The sequence below is a fragment of the Trichosurus vulpecula genome, chromosome 1, assembly GCF_011100635.1.
Source record: "Trichosurus vulpecula isolate mTriVul1 chromosome 1, mTriVul1.pri, whole genome shotgun sequence".
In the NCBI taxonomy this organism is placed as follows: domain Eukaryota; kingdom Metazoa; phylum Chordata; class Mammalia; order Diprotodontia; family Phalangeridae; genus Trichosurus; species Trichosurus vulpecula.
In genome coordinates this window covers 525,037,188-525,054,556 of record NC_050573.1, presented here as the reverse complement: position 1 = coordinate 525,054,556, position 17,369 = coordinate 525,037,188, and the positions used below count along the sequence as shown (strand labels likewise).

Genomic DNA, 17,369 nt, shown 5'->3' with positions numbered 1-17,369 from the left:
TAAGCACACATTTATTAAACTCTTTAATACAAGGAATATAAGGATATACACAGTGCAAATAGAAGGGGGCATCTCAAAGGGAAGGCTTAAGGAGTGGGATGGCCAGGAAAGGCCTCTGTGAAGAAAGTAAGGGCGGGTGAAGATTCTAGGAATGGTAATCAGCAAAAGGACAAAAAGTCCAGAGATGAGTGTCTTGGGCAAGGTACAGCAAAAGGTGGTGATAATGGTCAGACTTGGGTTTTAGGGAGATCATTTTGGCAGCTGCATGGAGAAAGTTATAGTGACTTAAGGCAAGAGAGACCAACCAGAAGGCTATTGCAGTAGTTCAAGTATGAGGGCATGATGGTATGAATCAGGGTGGTAACTGGGTGAATGGAGGAGAGAAGTGTTATGAAGTAGAATAGCAACATTGGAAATAGGGTGTGAATAAAAGGGAGAAATCTGGTTGACAGGTTTTGGGCAAGGAGAATGGTAATTCCCAATAGTACTGTATTAGGGAAGTTAAAAAGAGGAGAGGACTTGGGAAAGAGACTGGATTTGATTTTGGACACTGAAATGGCAAGTGATGTGAGCATGGAGCTCAGAAGAGGAGTTAAGGCTAGATAGATCAGAGGATCATCTGCATAGGGATAATTGAGCCCATGGGATCCAGTGAGTTCACAAAGCAAGATAAATTCAACTCCCCCACCCCCGCCACCACCACCCTTCTTCTGAGTGGGGATGGCATTGTAATAGCTCTTTTGTTTCTGGGGTGCATTGTCTCAGTTGGATCAAGTCACTGCTGGACTGGGTCAAGCTAGTTGGTCAGAGCTCACCCTTTCCAGGGTTGATGCAACCACCAGCAAACTCCACTAGGAATTTAGGTGTTTCCTTAAGGTTATGTTCTTGACCAAACTTCACATTTCACATAATCTCTCTTGCTGATCTCAGCTCCCATGGATTCAATTATTATGATGGAAGTGATTCCCAGAACTATATGTCCTGCATTGGTTTCTGTTGTGTTGCCATGCTGCATCTCCAAATGCCTCTCAAGGCAGATGTCCTACAGGCATCTCAGCTTGTCCACATCAAAACTCTTCCCCCGCCCCCCCCCCTCCCCCCCAAAAAAATTCTGCCCACTTCCAAACTTCCCCTATCACTGTCAAGGGCACCATCATTTCAGTCTCTCGGCCCTACAACCTCGTTTTCCTCAACTCTTCACTCTTTTTTTTTTTCTCTTTGTCTCTTAACAATTACTTTATTATTTAATATTTTAGTTTTCTTTGAACATTGGTTTCGAGTTACAAATTTTCTCCCCATTTCTACCCTCCCCCCACTCCGAGATGGCATATATTCTGATTGCCCCGTTCCCCAGTCAGCCCTGTCTTTTGTCAGCCCTCCCTTCTGTCACCCCTCCCCCCCCTGTTCTGTCACTCCCTTTCCCCTCCCCCCATTCCTTTTTGCCTTACTTTCTTGTAGGACAAGATAGATTTCTATGCCCCATTGCCTGTATATCTTACTTTCCTGTTGCATGCAAAAACAACCTTTTTTTTTTTTGAGCATCTGCTTTTAAAACTTTGAGTTCCAAATTCTCTCCGCTCTTCTCTTCCCACCTTAAGAAGGCAAGCAATTCAACATAGGCCACACATGTGTCATTATATAAAACACTCCCACAATACTCCTGTTGTGAAAGACTTATTTCCCTCCATGCTATCCTGTCCCCCTTTACTCAGTTTTCTCCCTTGACCCTGTCCCTTTTCAAAAGTGTTTGCTTTTGATTACCTCCTCTCCCTATCTGCCCTCCCCCCTTTTTTATCTCCTCCCTCCTTTCCTGTGGGGTAAGATACCCAATTGAGTGTGTATGGTATTCCCTCCTCAGGTCAAATCTAATGAGAGCAAGATTCACTCATTCTCCCTCACCTGCCCCCTCTTCCCTTCCAGCAGAACTGCTTTTTCTTGCCACTTTTATGTGAGATAATTTACTCCATTCTATCTCTCCCTTCCTCAATATATTCCTCTCTCATCCCTTAATTTGATTTTATTTTTTTAGATATCATCCCTTCATATTCAACTCACTCCATGCCTTCTGTCTATATATATGTATATTCGCTTCAACTACCCTAATACTGAGAAAGGTCTTATGTACTACACACATCTTTCCATGTAGGAATGTAAACAAAACAGTTCAACTCTATTAAGTCCCTTATGATTTCTCTTTCTTCTTTGCTTTTTCATGCTTCTCTTGATTCTTGTGTTTGAAAGTCAGATTTTCTATTCAGCTCTCCTCTTTTCACTGAGAAAGCTTGAAAGTCCATATTTTACCTTGGAGCAGTTTGGCTGGGTAGGTGATTCTTGGTTTTAATCCTAGATCCATTGACCTCCGGGATACCATATTCCTAGCCTTTTGATCCCTTAATGTAGAAGCTGCTAGATCTTGTGTTATCCTGATTGTGTTTCCACAGTACTCAAATTGTTTCTTTCTGGCCACTTGCATGATTTGCTCCTTGACCTGGGAACTCTGGAATTTGACTAGAATATTCCTAGGAGTTTTCTTTTTGGGATCTTTCTCAAGAGGTGATCGGTGGATTCTTTCGATTTCTATTTTACCCTCTGGCTCTAGAATATCAGGGCAGTTTTCCTTGATAATTTCTTGATAGATGAGGTCTAGGCTCTATTTTCCAGGTCTGTGGTTTTTCCAATGAGATAGTTCACATTGTCTTCCATTTTTTCATTCCTTTGGTTCTGTTTTATAATATCTTGGTTTCTCATCAAGTCACTAGCTTCTACTTGCTCCAGTCTAATTTTTAAGGTGGTATTTTCTTCAGTGGTCTTTTGGACCTCCTTTTTCCATTTGGCTAATTCTGCCTTTCAAGGCATTCTTCTCTTCATTGGCTTTTTGGAGCTCTTTTGCCATTTGGGTTAGTCTTAGTTTTTAAGGTGTTATTTTCTTCAGTATTTTTTTGGGTCTCCTTTAGCAAGTCATTGACTTGTTTTTCATGGTTTTCTTGTATCACTTTTATTTCCCTTCCCAATTTTTCCTCTACTTCTCTTATTTTCCAAATCCTTTTTGAGCTCTTCCATGTGGCCTCAGACCAATTCATATTTTTCTTGGAGGCTCTTTGATTTTGTTGACTTCTTCTGGCTGTATGTTTTGATCTTGTCACCAAAAAAAAAAAAAGATTTTAGAGTCCGAGTCTGGGTCCATTTTCTCCACCTGTCCATGTTCCCAGCCAACTACTTGACCTTGGAGCTTTTTGTCAGGGTATGACTGCTTGCAGAGTAGAGAGTGCTTTGTCCCAAGCTTCAGGGGCTGTGCTGCTGTTTTCAGAGCTACTTCTACTCCACTGTCACCGCAAGCTCTGCCATAGCAGCGCTCCTCTTCCCCTAAGAACTGCCAACCAGGGTTGTGACCCAGATCCAAGCAGGGCAAAGCAAGCCTTGTGTCCCTGCTCAGGTCTGCCACTTGATTCCTCCCACCGTGTGAGCCAGGGACTTGGGAAGCAGCCGCAGGAGCTTCCTGCTGCTGCTGACGCCACCACCACACCACCTCTGCCACCCCCAGGACTGGTGGCCTGACTGCTGTCTAACCCGATCTAGCAGTTTACCCACTAACCTGTTCTGTGGCCTTTGGTGTTTGTGGGTTGAGGAGTCTGGTAACTGCCACAGCCCAATGATTCATGGCCCTCAGGCCTGCTCCAGCCCACTCCCAGTCTAGTCTGTCCTGCCGTGGCCCAGACTGGGCTGCACTGCACTCCACAGCACTGTGTGATAGACCCTTCCCAGCGACCATCCAGGCCATCCTGGGCTGGAGACCTTCTTCCCTCTGCTATTTCGTGGGTTCTGCAGCTCTAGAATTTGTTCAGAGCCATTTTTTACAGGTGTTTGGAGGGATTTGGGGGAGAGCTTAAGCAAGTCCCTGCTTTCTAGCTTCCATCTTGGCCCCGCCCTCCTCGACTCTTCACTCTTAATCTCACATACCCAAATATTGACAAATCTTAGCATGCTGCCTTCATAGCATCTCTCATACATTCTCTTCGCTTGCACCATCTTTCTATCATCACTCTAGTTCAGGGCCTCATCATCCTTGCCTGAACTAGAGCAGTAGCCTTCTAGTGTTTTTCTAGTTGGTTGTTTTTGTTTTGTTGGGGGGTGCTTGTTGACTGACTCCAGGTGCTAGACTTCCAGACAGTGGCTTTTCTAACCTTTTGACACAGGGTCATAACCTGGTCTGTTCCATCTCAGATATTCATTCACCTAGGGATCTAGAAAGATGATACAGCAGAAATAAACAGGTAGCATTATGCCTTCATACCCATGAGGTGACTGGGTTGGGGAGAGTAGACACCTAGTGACTACTGCCGGTATCTCTCTCCCCAACTTGAGGCTGCTCACAGTGTTTCTTCTTTCTTACTTGAAAGCTTCCAGGGAAGGCGTTTAGATTCTTTGCAGGAATACTGTTTAGGGTTTATGTTTTATCTTCAATGTATCCTTTTCCTTGTTGGTGTTGGACTACATGATACAGTAATGTTATAATTACATCATATTTTTTTTAAATATCTCCAGGTTAGATGGCAGTATGGAGCCAGCCAATGAAATCTTAGAATCTGCATCCCATGACCGTCCATTAGTAGCTCAGACCTACAGTGCTGCTGTGACAAGAGGTACTTATGCACCTTCCTCACCTACGAGACATGGTAAGGGGGAGTAGCAGGAACTTATTAACATATGAACTTAATAACGTATATTAAATAGAAATATTTCAAATAAGTATAAAAACAACCAGCCTGTTGTCTGTTACTGCAGGTTCTTTTGTGGATTTATTGTCTCACTGAACTCTCACATTTTCACCCCGTTTTCCTTGGGTGGGTGGGGGTGGAAAGTAACTGCTGTCAAATATCACACAAGTACACCTTTGAAAACTAATTTATTTTAGATTTTTTATTTTAGATTTATCCATACTTCCTTCTTTCCTCCATTTTTTGTTTGATAATCTTATCAAAGTTGGATTTCCTTTTTTTTAGTGCAATTTGGACATATGTAACACCTTAAGAGTCGCCATATCCCTTTAGTGTTGCCTTTTTGTTTTTCTGTTATACTTGTGGTGACCCTTTTAAATATGTCTAGAGTCAGTGGCTTCAGAATACCAGTCTTCATCTTTAAAAGTCTGTATGTCAGGAAGATAGTTTGTCAGTGGCTCTGCTCTTGTCTTTTGATAGGCCAAGCAGTGGAAGAGCAATTGTGTTAACATTACCATCTTTTCCACTAATATACTTACTCATCAGCTGTGGGTAGTCAGCTATGACTATCCCAAATCCTTCCTGATTTTTAACTGTGCTGATAGCATTTAAGGGCATTTCGTCTTTTGAGCTCTTCATCAATACATGTTTGAAATTTAGAATTTTGTTCCAGTATCTTGACAGATATTAGGAGATACTCAGAGTTGCAGATATTTCTCAGACTATTTCTAAGCTTTTGACAACCTTTTTCAAGAGCCTGTTGTTGAAGTTCTTCCTTTTCATATCCTCCAAATACTCTTATCACCATTTCTTTGCAGCATACACAGAGGAGCTGGGCGCAGTGGGTGGTGCTTGTCTGGAAGATGAAACCAACGCATTACGATTGGATGAAGACAGTGAGCATCCTCCCATGATTCTTCGGACAGACTGAACTTTAACCTGTGAACTCTAACCCCTTGAAGCAGAGAACACTGGCTTGATACTTCTTTGAGGACTCTGTGTTAAGCTGCTATGAACTTTGATGTGATTTGGGGAGACAGGATGGCAGAGACATTAAGTTGTAGCTGTAGACTAATTCTATACTATTGAGAAAATATATTGTTTTCACTTATGTGGCTTTTAATCTTATCTATTTTAGCTTTCTTGGTTGTGTTTTTTTCCCCCATTTATTTGCCAATACCAGCTGTTTGGTGAACCCTTAGAACCTCCTCGCTTTGCATGCATTCATGTGCCAAGCTAGCATAGGAGAAAGAGAAGCCACTTTATAACAAACTAAAGTTTGTATTTCTTTTTATACATGTATATAATAGTAAGTATATATAAAGAAAGTGTGAAGACATGATTCTTAATGCTGAGGTTAGTTCTGCACTGACAAAGGTCCAGAAAGTTCCTTATGCATGGGCTTGTCGGTGTGCTTTAGTGACTGACGTGTGACCTTTTAAGAGACACCCTCTTTCTTCAGTTCCCCACTCCTGGACCATTTTTTAAAAAATTTATTTTATTTTTCGTTAATTAAATTCCTCCTGAATGTTGCTCATTTGTGGGACTTCTTCTGTGGTGGACTTTTCTTTTGTTCTTGGTTTTGTTTTGTGGGAGTTGGACAAGGGAGGTATGTTTTCAGATCAAAAGCCAACTTCTTCCCCTCAGCATATGAAGTAGAAAAAGTACTTGAAAACATCTAGAGAATAAGATGGCGTGTGTAGTTAAATCAGCTGTTCCTTATTTTAGATTTTGGTATTTTTTTTTTTGAATCAGCGTGCTGATTTTAAGGAGAGTGCCTATCAACTTAGTTTTCTGAGGAGAGCACAAAAAAACTTTAGTTCAGTCTGTAGCCAAGCTGTCTTCTTACTATAACTTCACCCTTTCTGTTCTGGAAGGGTTTGATCTTTATGAAAGAAATCTTGAGGCGCAAAAATATGAGAAGAAACTGGATATAAAATAGCTACTTAGCTAGGTTGTGTTCTGTATACCTTTTGTGTCCTAATTTTTTTAAGTGTATTTAACAAACTGAGATTTTGGTTCTAAATGTCACTACTCTGTCAGATTCCCTCCTCTTTTTTTTTTTTTTAATGGGAAATGCAGGCTAAAGCATCCTGCATTACCTCAAACTCTGCATTCCAAAACAAGACACAAACCAGTTTATTTTGTGATAGAAACTGATGGTTTGAAAGATATAAATCTAACTCAGGGCTGGGCTTAAATATTGATAAATAGAAGCAAGAAAAATGTTGCTTTAACTAGCTTTTTGGTTTCATTGTTGAGTTTTGAACAGTAGGCAGGAGTGAAGGAGAGTTAGTTTGTTTCATATTTGCTCTTTGTGTCTTGGTCACTGGATGAATTAAACCATATGTAAAAGGAAAAAAGTTAATTTACAGGTGGTAACCAAAGTTACTATCAGTACAGATCTCTAAGGCAAAATCCTGGCTGCATGTACTCTCCCTCCATCTGTTCAGAAATCAGTTCTGCAAGTTGGTAAAGACAAGGAGACAAAAGGTATAGGTCTGGTAAACATCTAAATCAATAAAGTGGTAAAAAAAAAAAGATGAGGACCACCCATATTTCTCTTTAAACAAAAACTTGGTTGTATTTTCTGGAGCCTTGCTATGAAGTGATTCCTAGGAACAACGTGGAGTCGTTTAGGTGTATCTTGGAATTGAAGTAATAGTAGAAATGCTAGCCGAATTTTCTTCATAGTCCTTGTGGTATGGCCTCTGGGAACACTTTTGTAGAAAGATTCCACTGTCTACAGCTCAAGTTATCTAATAGCCTTAAGTTTTCTGTCTTAGGGCTCTCCACCAGCCAGGATGTGGTGCTGGATTTCATGTGTAGGTTTTGCAGTTCAGAGGAAGGAGTGTTCCCGCTAAAAGTTTAGAACCTCTCTTAGTTTTTTTTTTGATGAAGAAGGAACTGCTTTTTCCTGTCCTTTGTAGTGAAAGGTCACTGACATTATTTTGGGAGCATGCATATTTATTTATTTATTTATTTATTTAGATGGATTTGAAGGGCTGAATTTGCCTTCACAATAAGGCAGGTAGTTACCAGGGGTAAAAGGTATACATTTGCATCCTTCTTTGATATTGCTAGTGCCAAAAGCATTTTTGGAAGATGTGATTGGCAGAGAAGGGGAATTTAAAATAAGTAAAAGCTGCCTTTATTAGAAGAAAAGGAAATAATCTTTGACTTCAAACATAAAGTTTTAGTGTACTTCGGAAATGGAAGTAAGCATTTGGCATTGAGAGCCTACTTTATTGGTGAACTTCTGTCTTTACTCTTTAGCCAGCCTTTTGGCTATTTTACTCCCCATTAGCACTTCTTCCATTTGGGAATGGAAAAAAAGGAGAGGAATCAAAATTTAATCTAGTTTAATATCTATTATTAGCTAGGGATTGATAGTCCCTTTAGTGTGTGGTAGGGGTAGAGTGCCTCCAGCAACTGCCACAGGTTACCTACCTACCTCTGTATTAGATGCTCTGATACAGCAGAGATAAATGGGACTAGAAATTAGACTACCTTGGCCGAGTTCTGCACATCCTACTAATTTGCTGAACTCTGAATAAAATCCTATTTTTTTTTTTTTGTTAAACTAAATTTTATTAAATTTTTTCTTCCTAATTTTTTTTAAAAGAGAGAAAGACAGCCTAGGGATACAAGGCTTGGTAGAAAACAATGATTAGTGTCTTGAATTACCTATGGATTTCATATACATGCTATTTTTATTCCTCAGTACCAGAACTAATGAGCTAACTGCATGTAGCCCAGCCCTTGTTTGTAGTAAAGTTGAAGGCTAGTTTATAACCTGTCTTGGCACTGATTCTTCAGGCATTCCTTGTTAAGTCAAACAGACTCTAATGGTATTTGAGTTATTTTTTTTTATGAGTTTTTTGGGCTCTAGTGTTAGTTTATGACCCCCCAAAAATGAAAGCTCATTTACATAGTACTGCTGTATTAAGCAAAGACAAACCATCAACACCAATTTGGGCTATGAACCGGCCATCTTGTTTCTCTTGTGTCCTGGTTAGAGATCTCTAGGGGCTCAAATGTCTAGTGGACCAGGATGATATCTTGGCACGTAGGTATTCTGTTTCTTCTCTTCCCTAGGACCATATTAGCCAAACCATTGATTGACCCTCTCCTATCCTGGGGTAAGGAGATAACTTTGCTACCACTCAGACTGTCCCTACCCCCCCTCCCACCAAGTCTGATTCCATTTCACCTGGGCCAAGGAAAAGGGTCAGCAGCTGTCTCACCAGATTGTGATTTTGAGTGATTCCAAAAGTGATGGTGAGAACAACTGAGAAACTTCTGGATGTTTTCTTTGTACCATTTACCTTCTTTGTTTCCCCTGCAGCTTCTGAACAGCCTCTTTTCCTTTTCTTCAAAGATCTCTCCTTCCCCTCAACTACATACAGTGTGTCACACACAACAAGGCTGTCGCAGAATGATAGTTTAAAAACTTGTAATGTTGATTGTTCTATACAGGGGCTATTTGTAGATAATTGCATAAGGAAAGTTGAGACCTTACAGATGATAGTGACAAGAACAATCAAAAGGCGTTGGAAACTTTTTTTGTATTAAATTCTTTTTGTATTTTCTATTTTCTTGACTTTCATAATGGAGTTGGCACAAACAAGTTATAGCATGACTTTATAATAGGTATAGATAAGTATCTTTTGCATGCTGAATGACTGAGTCACTTAATTGAAAAGAATATTTGATAGTTTTGTGCTTGAGCAACTAAAAATCCAAATATATTTTACAAGTGTACTTAATAATTATCAAAACCAAAAAGGATGCAGTTAGGTGAAAGCTTTTGTCTTTTGTTCTATGACACCCAGAGTTGAGAGCTAATAGCTTTTTCTTCTTGACATAAGAGGATAGCACACTTGAGCTATTGGTGCAATTTTGGTAGAATGCATTATCTAGAACTCTGGTTCTTTGTGTGTGCATAACTTATTTCAGGGTGAAATTACACATTTGGAGGCATTTATCAAGCAGCCAGATTTTTCATGTGTATATTTTAGTTCTCACCTGACCAGGGTCATAACCTAGAAATAACTTTGGTCCATATTGGATCTCTTTTCCCTTCTCAATACTTTGTTCACATTGTCTTAAGATTCTGCAAGTTTTAGGTGAGGTTCCTGAAATTGCTTTGAATAAACATGACTTCCTTTTCCCCCTTCTTTTTTCATCCTTTATCGGTGATGGACTAGGGAAGAATTTGACTTTGAAAAGTCAAACATTATTAAAGCTTATAATTTGATAGATCTTTTTATTGTCTCACTTCCTTATTGTCTGGTGTGGTTTTTTTCTTTTTACTGAATTTTAATTTAAATTTCCTTTCCCATTTCCTTTTCGGATGAAGCTGTAGCATGTGTTGCTAATGTTTGTCTTGTATGTGTGTATATAAGCAGTGTAAAAGTATGCTTACATATTACATTCCACCCCATGATCTGTCCAGATCTGATCAAAAGACTTTTTCTGTTAGAATTCTATAACTGCATAAGACATTAAACCTGTGTTGTTATACATGTTGTCTTTCTTTAATTCATTGCATGTTCGCAGGCAAGTAGTACATCTGTTTGTACCAGGCATTCATCTTAATTATACTCAGAACATTGTGGCAGCAACAGCATCAGAACTCTGAAGCTAGATTAAAATCATACTAAGAATTTTCTTCACATGAATTATTTCATTGTGTCTGTCTTATTTTTAAGAAAGTAGATTATATCATTTACTCTACCCGAATTCTTTGCCTATGGCCTAATAGGTGAGTACAAAGCTAGTAATTCATTTTTACATCCCCGAGGTCATTTGTTTGACTTTGGTGTGGCGAGGGGGAACGACAAAAGGGAGTAAGTATTTCTTAGCAGTTATAGGAAATAATCTAAATTAATAACCAGTAATCTAATCTGGATTGTTGTAATGGGGGAAGTGAGTGTAATGAAGATGATTACATTACATTGTACTTGGCATATTTTTTTTTTGTCCAAACCTGAGATTTCATGGGTAAAGGGAATTCCCAATAAGAAAATTACCTTTACTAAAGAGTACAGATCAGCAGTTTTGTAATTTAGCTGCCTGGGACGCTGAAATGCTAAGTGATGTTTCCTTGCTGTCTCAAAGCTCAGTATGTATTGGTGACTGGACTTGAACCCACGTTTTCTTGGCTTAGAATCAGGCTCTGTCCATTATGTAGTGCCTCTCCTAGTACGTAGAATTGACTTCAATACTATTAGGCCTAGAGACCTTAAAAGTGTTCATTGTGCACAAAGCTATGTTTACTTTATTTGTTAGATTTCCCTATTTAAATTAGAGAAGAGCTTGTCTTTTTGCTATGGAAAAGCTTGATTGAAAGATTTATTTCAAGCTTGCTCTGCAAAATGAAATGTGCAGTGGATTTCATTAGAAGGCGAGCATCTGGGAAAGTGGTTCTAGTCTTGGTTAATTGTAATTACCTACATTTTGAGTGGCCTCTCCATTTGGTAGTTTTTGCAGACTTTTAACCTTTCTCTTAGTGGCTTTCTCTATACCTAATGTTTCATCTAGGAAAAAACAATTGCGTAAACATATTTATATGTATTAGCTATATTTAACATGCAAATCCATAAGAGCATGGGGTACCCCATGTTCAGTCTTGGTAGCTTATTTTTAAAAACAAAATAATTTGCCTCTTTTGCGTTATATTTTTGTAAACTACAATGATTTAATGTTACTTTGTACTTAGTTACAAAAATTGTCCTCCAAGCCTTTGTTTTAAAGGGAAATTATATACACTGAGTAACTTGTGAGAGAAACTTAAAAAGCAGTATTTCTTACCTATGAGGTCATTCTGGTTTCCTTTAATACCTGTACTACTGACCTTTTGTAATATCTTTAGTTCCTTGTCTTTTCCTGAGCCCCAGGCCTTGAAGAGAGTTCAAGCTGAAATCCATTAAGGGCAGCACAAGTGCTGAGGGTGGAAATTAGTCCAACTGCACATACTGCGATACATCTGTAACTGAGCTGTTCTTGCAGGGGATTAAGGAAACTGGTGTAACAGGGTGATGTGCATGTTAAACAGACTATTTGGAACTCCACAGTAACCACCCTTTTTAAAGGACATCCTTGGGAAGCCCTACTCAAAGTAAAGCCTGAAGCCTTAAAGAGAATTTTTCAAAAATCTGCCCTTGTTCCCACTTATTCTTATGGTACTTGTAACAATGATGAATAATGATGTTAGTAGGGAGAACATCAGTGGCCTGAAATAAGTACAGTACTAATGGGTCATATTTTTTCATTTTTATTAAAAGTTCCAAGTTGCTTATCCTTGAATGTCTTTGTAAAATTTTATCTGCTGTTTCTTGGGGGTGGGTAGGGAAGGCACTATGTCCTTGCCAATTTGCATGGCTTTATACAGATGAAAATTAATGGGCATTCCAGCCTATATTTTTTTTTTTGCAGATTGAAGCATATTTTTTCATTTACTTTATTCTTTCTCATTTTTTTCCTTTTTTTTAAATTTAAATTTATTTATTTAACATATTTGGTTTTCAGCATTGATTTTCACAACAGTTTGAATTACAAATTTTCTCCCCATTTCCACCCTCCCCCCCACTCCAAGATGGCATATATTCTGGTTGTCCTGTTCCCCAGTCAGCCCTCCCCTCTATCACCCCCCTCCCCTCTCATCCCCTTTTCTCTTCCTTTCTTGTAGGGCAAGATAAACTTCTACGCCCCATTGCCTGTGTATCTTATTTTTTAGTTGCATGCAAAAACTTTTTTTTTTTTGTTTTTGAACATCTGTTTTTAAAACTTTGAGTTTCAAATTCTCTCCCCTCTTCCCTTCCCACCCACCCTCCCCAAGAAGTCGAGCAATTCAACCTAGGCCATACATGTATCATTATATATAACCCTTCCACAATACTCATGCTGTGAAAGGCTAACTACATTTTGCTCTCTCTCAACCCATCCCGCTTTATTGAATTTTCTCCCTTGACCCTGTCCCCCTTCCAAAGTGTTTGTTTTGATTACCTCTACCCCCATCTGCCCTCCCCTCTATCATCCCCCCCCTTTTATTTATTTTTTTTATCTTCCTCCCTCTTCTTTCCTGTGGGGTAAGACACTCAACTGAGTATGTATGGTATTCCCTCCTCAGGCCAAATCTGATGAGAGCAAGATTCACTCATTCCCCCCCTCACCTGCCCTCTCCCTTCCTCCCACAGAACTACTTCCTCTTGCCACCTTTATGCGAGATAATCCACCCCATTCTATCTCTCCCTCTCTCCCTCTCTCAGTATGTTGCTCTCTCATCCCTTAATTTCATTTTATTTCTTTTAGATATCTTCCCTTCATCTTCAACTCACCCTGTGTCTACTCTCTCTCTTTTACATATATATATATATACACATATGTATATATATATGTATATAAACACACACACACATATATACATACATACACATACATACATATACACATAGATATATACATACATACACATTCACTTATATGTATACATAAACATGTATATATGCATATTCCCTTCAACTACCCTAGCACTGAGGTCTCATGAATCATACACATCATCTTTCCATGTAGGAATGTAAACAAAACAGTTCAACTTTAGTAAGTCCCTTGCAATTTCCATTTCTTGATTACCTTTTCATGCTTCTCTTGATTCTTGTGTTTGAAAGTCAAATTTTCTATTCAGTTCTGGTCTTTTCACTGAGAAAGCTTGAAAGTCCTCTATTTTATTGAAAATCCATATTTTGCCTTGGAACATGATACTCAGTTTTGCTGGGTAGGTGATTCTAGGTTTTAATCCTAGCTCCATTGACCCCCGGAATATCGCATTCCAAGCCCTTGGATCTCTTAATGTAGAAGCTGCCAGATCTTGGGTTATTCTGATTGGGTTTCCACAATACTCAAATTGTTTCTTTCTGGCTGCTTGCAGTATTTTCTCCTTGATCTGGGAGCTCTGGAATTTGTCGACAATATTCCTAGGAGATTTCTTTTTGGGATCTATTTGAGGAGGCGATCGATGGATTCTTTCAATTTCCATTTTGCCCTGTGGCTCTAGAATATCAGGGCAGTTCTCCTTGATAATTTCTTGAAAGATGGTATCTAGGCTCTTTTTTTGATCATGGCTTTCAGGTAGTCCAATAATTTTTAAATTATCTCTCCTGGATCTATTTTCCAGGTCAGTGGTTTTTCCAAGGAGATATTTCACATTGTCTTCCACTTTTTCATTCCTTTGGTTCTGTTTTATAATATCCTGATTTCTCATAAAGTCACTAGCTTCCACTTGCTCCAATCTAATTTTTAAAGTAGTATTTTCTTCAGTGGTCTTTTGGACCTCCTTTTCCATTTGGCTAATTCTGCCTTTCAAGACATTCTTCTCCTCATTGGCTTTTTGGAGCTCTTTTGCCATTTGGGTTAGTCTGTTTTTTAAGGTGTTGTTTTCTTCAGTGTATTTTTTAGTATTTTTTTGGGTCTCCTTTAGCAAGTCATTGACTTGTTTTTCATGGTTTTCTCGCATCCTTCTCATTTCTCTTCCCAATTTTTCCTCTACTTCTCTAACTTGCTTTTCCAACTCCTTTTTGAGTTCTTCTATGGCCTGGGGCCAGTTCATGTTTTTCTTGGAGGCTTTTGTTGTAGGCTCTATGACTTTGTTGTCTTCTTTAGGCTGTATGTTTTGGTCTTCTTTGTCACCAAAGAAAGAATCCAAAGTCTGAGACTGAATCTGGGCGCGTTTTCGCTGCCTGGCCATATTCCCAGCCAACTAACTTGACCCTTGAGTTTTTCAGTGGGGTATGACTGCTTGTAGACTAACGAGTTCTATGTTTCACGTTTGGGGGGGAAGGTGCCGGCTCTGCCACGCCAGCAGTGCTCCTTCCCCAACCCCCAACCCGAACTCGGCTTAGATCTTCAGCAGGCTGTTGCACTCCTGCTCTGATCCGCCACTTAATTCCTCCCACCAGGTGGGCCTGCAGCCGGAAGTAACAACAGCTGTAGCTGCCCCACCTCTGCTGCCTCCGGGGCTGGAAGCTGAACCGCGAACTCCTTCCACTCCCGCAGCTTTTCCCACTAACCTTCTCCGCAGTCTTTGGTGTTTGTGGGTTGAGGGGTCTGGTAACTGCCGTAGCTCACTGAATCAGGGCGCTAGGGCCCCCTCCGCCCGGCTTCTGGTCTGGATGGTCCACGCCGCTCAGGCTGGGCTCTGCTCCACTCCGTTCCCAGCTCCGAGCTCCGTGTGGGATAGACCTCACCCAGAGACCATCCAGGCTGTCCTGGGCTGGAGCCCTGCTTCCCTCTGCTGTTCTGTGGGTTCTGCTGTTCTAGAATTGGTTCAGAGCCATTTTTTATAGGTTTTTGGAGGGACTCGGTACGGAGCTCACTCTAGTCCCTGCTTACCCGCCGCCATCTTGGCTCCGCACCCCAGCCTATATTTTCTGTACACATTCCAGGGTTGTCCCCTGTGATAGATTATGAATGGGGCAATAAAGTGGCAGATTGTGTTTTGAGTTTACAGGCCTATGCCTTCTTTTTAAAGGCATGTTATGGACATAGGTTGATACTTGAAAGTATGTAAAAAAGTGATAGGGCATCACAGGAAAACTGGAGGCTATGACTTTGAATACTGCTACCTTGCTGCATTGCTTGGGTGGGGTAGTGGGACAGGCTTAAAAGAATATTTGTATAATCTCATGGCATCTCACAAGCTGATTTCCCTAACTATTTAATGTTGCTTTCCTTTGGCTTACTGTCTTAAGGGTCAACATAGTCCATTCATTTCATTTTCCTTTGGCTTCAGGGAAGTAGAAAGGGTGAAAGTAGGTGAGGAGGAAGTTTTTATTTATTTGTGCTGTACCAAGATTCTACTTGATTACTCTCCATTCCATTCTTTTGTAATTCTTTTGTATTTTTAAAAATTGCTGTAGTTCTGTAATTTTCTTATAGTATTTGGTATATATTTCAGAAGACTATGCATCACCCCTAAAATAGAAATGATAGAAATATAAACATAAAATATAAATAAATTTTACTGTGTACTTTTTAACCTCAGAACTCTTCCAGACTATGGACAGGCCCTGATCAACTTGATTGGTGAATAGTAGACTAATTCATATGGTTCTTTGGCCACACTTTAAAAAAAAAAAGCCCACCACCAACAGTAGAATTAATATGGAAAGCCCAGCAGTGTTTCCAATGAGTTACAAATGGAATAATGTCTGATCTTTATTAGCTATCAAAAGTAAAATATTCATCTCAGATGTGCAATTGTTTCTACATTGTAAATGTGAATACTTTTACATCAAGTAGGGCTACAGATGTCAGTAAGGCTACAGATATCCACACATCTTGAGAACTGCTATGTTGAAAAAGAATTAGAAAATCTTAAAATCAGTAGTAACTCTTCACCACTAGGTGGTAGAAAACTTCCTTTTTTCAAACACCATTTGTACTATTAGCTGACATAGTAAAAACTGCCTGCAAGATGCAGACACAGACAGGCATATTATTCCGAATAGAATTAACCCTTGAACCTAGATAAATGAAGGGCAAGTTCTTTAGCTACAAGGACACTACCAGTGTCTATTAAGAGAAATCTGGATAAGAAAATGACATATTGAACCACCGAATGAACACTATTTTTGAAAACATGTCTTACAAAAAAGGAATATTGTTTGCTTTGTATCTCATGGGAATATAAGACATCTTCTATGCATATAGAACATCTCATTCCAGAACGCAACTCTTTGCATGGATTTTTAACAGTTCACATTCATGTGCTTTTGAGGCATAGCCTTAAAATACATGAACTATATCCCTAAACACATCATGAAATGGGGCAGGGAAGGGAGGGATTTGCAGGGAATGAGAGGAGTTCGAGGTATTCATAATAGTTGGGTGTTAAAATTAAATGTGTAGTTCTTTTCGTTTACATGGTCTAGTAACTGGAATTGAAGTGTTCATCTTAGCGTGCCAGTAAAAAACAGTGGTCTTGGAGGCATTAGATCTGGATTCCCAGGCCCTATACTTATCAGCTGTGTGACCATCAGCAAGTCACTTAACTTTTCTAAGCCCTCAGTTTCCTCATCTATAAAATTGGGATAATACTTGCACTGCCTGACCTACGGGATTGTGGTGAGGAAAGAAAAGTATTTTCTGAACCTTAAAACTCCATGTAAATGTGGTTATCCAGCACATCTTAGTAGTGTGTTTTCTGATTATGACGCTCCCTAAGAGGTAGAGCTGTATTTATTGCCCACATTTTTAGAAATGCGGACACAATGGTTATATATTTTACAGTAAGTCAGGAACAGGGTCAGAATGATGGCTCAGATCTTTTGAGTTCCATTCCCTGCCTAACTATCTCTTGTGATAGCACTTGATCTCAGATTTGAGCAGCTGGTAGCCCTGATCGCACAAAAGAAAAGAAAATACAAATACTTCTTTCTTTGTGTAGTACTCTGCCATTTTAAGTGTCATTGTAGAAGAGAGGAGAAAGAGGCCGTTATGCCTTTGTTGGAAGCATTCTGTGTGTGAGAGGAAAGTTTTTATGTCCTGTGCTAGAATATGGGAAATAGAAAACTATGCTGTGTTCATAAGGCAGGGAATCTCTTCAGGATTTGAGGTGGTATCATTTAGATAAATGCAATCTTGGGAGATGTA

At 39.6% G+C, this 17,369-nt stretch overlaps 1 protein-coding gene across 2 annotated transcripts in view; it reads left to right on the top strand.

Annotated features, from left to right (window-relative positions):
• The window catches only part of WIPI2 (WD repeat domain, phosphoinositide interacting 2), a 38,916-nt gene extending 28,677 nt beyond the window's left edge, over window positions 1-10,239 (top strand). Inside the window, exons 11-12 of one of the 2 annotated variants that reach the window (XM_036741229.1) lie at window positions 4,543-4,673; window positions 5,534-10,239. In XM_036741229.1, coding sequence (XP_036597124.1) covers window positions 4,543-4,673; window positions 5,534-5,646 — 244 coding nt within the window. In that variant the 3' untranslated portion in view covers window positions 5,647-10,239. The remainder of the gene's footprint in view (window positions 1-4,542; window positions 4,674-5,533) is intronic. The other variant, XM_036741230.1, reaches the window with a different exon arrangement.
• Window positions 10,240-17,369: the final 7,130 nt, after the last annotated feature.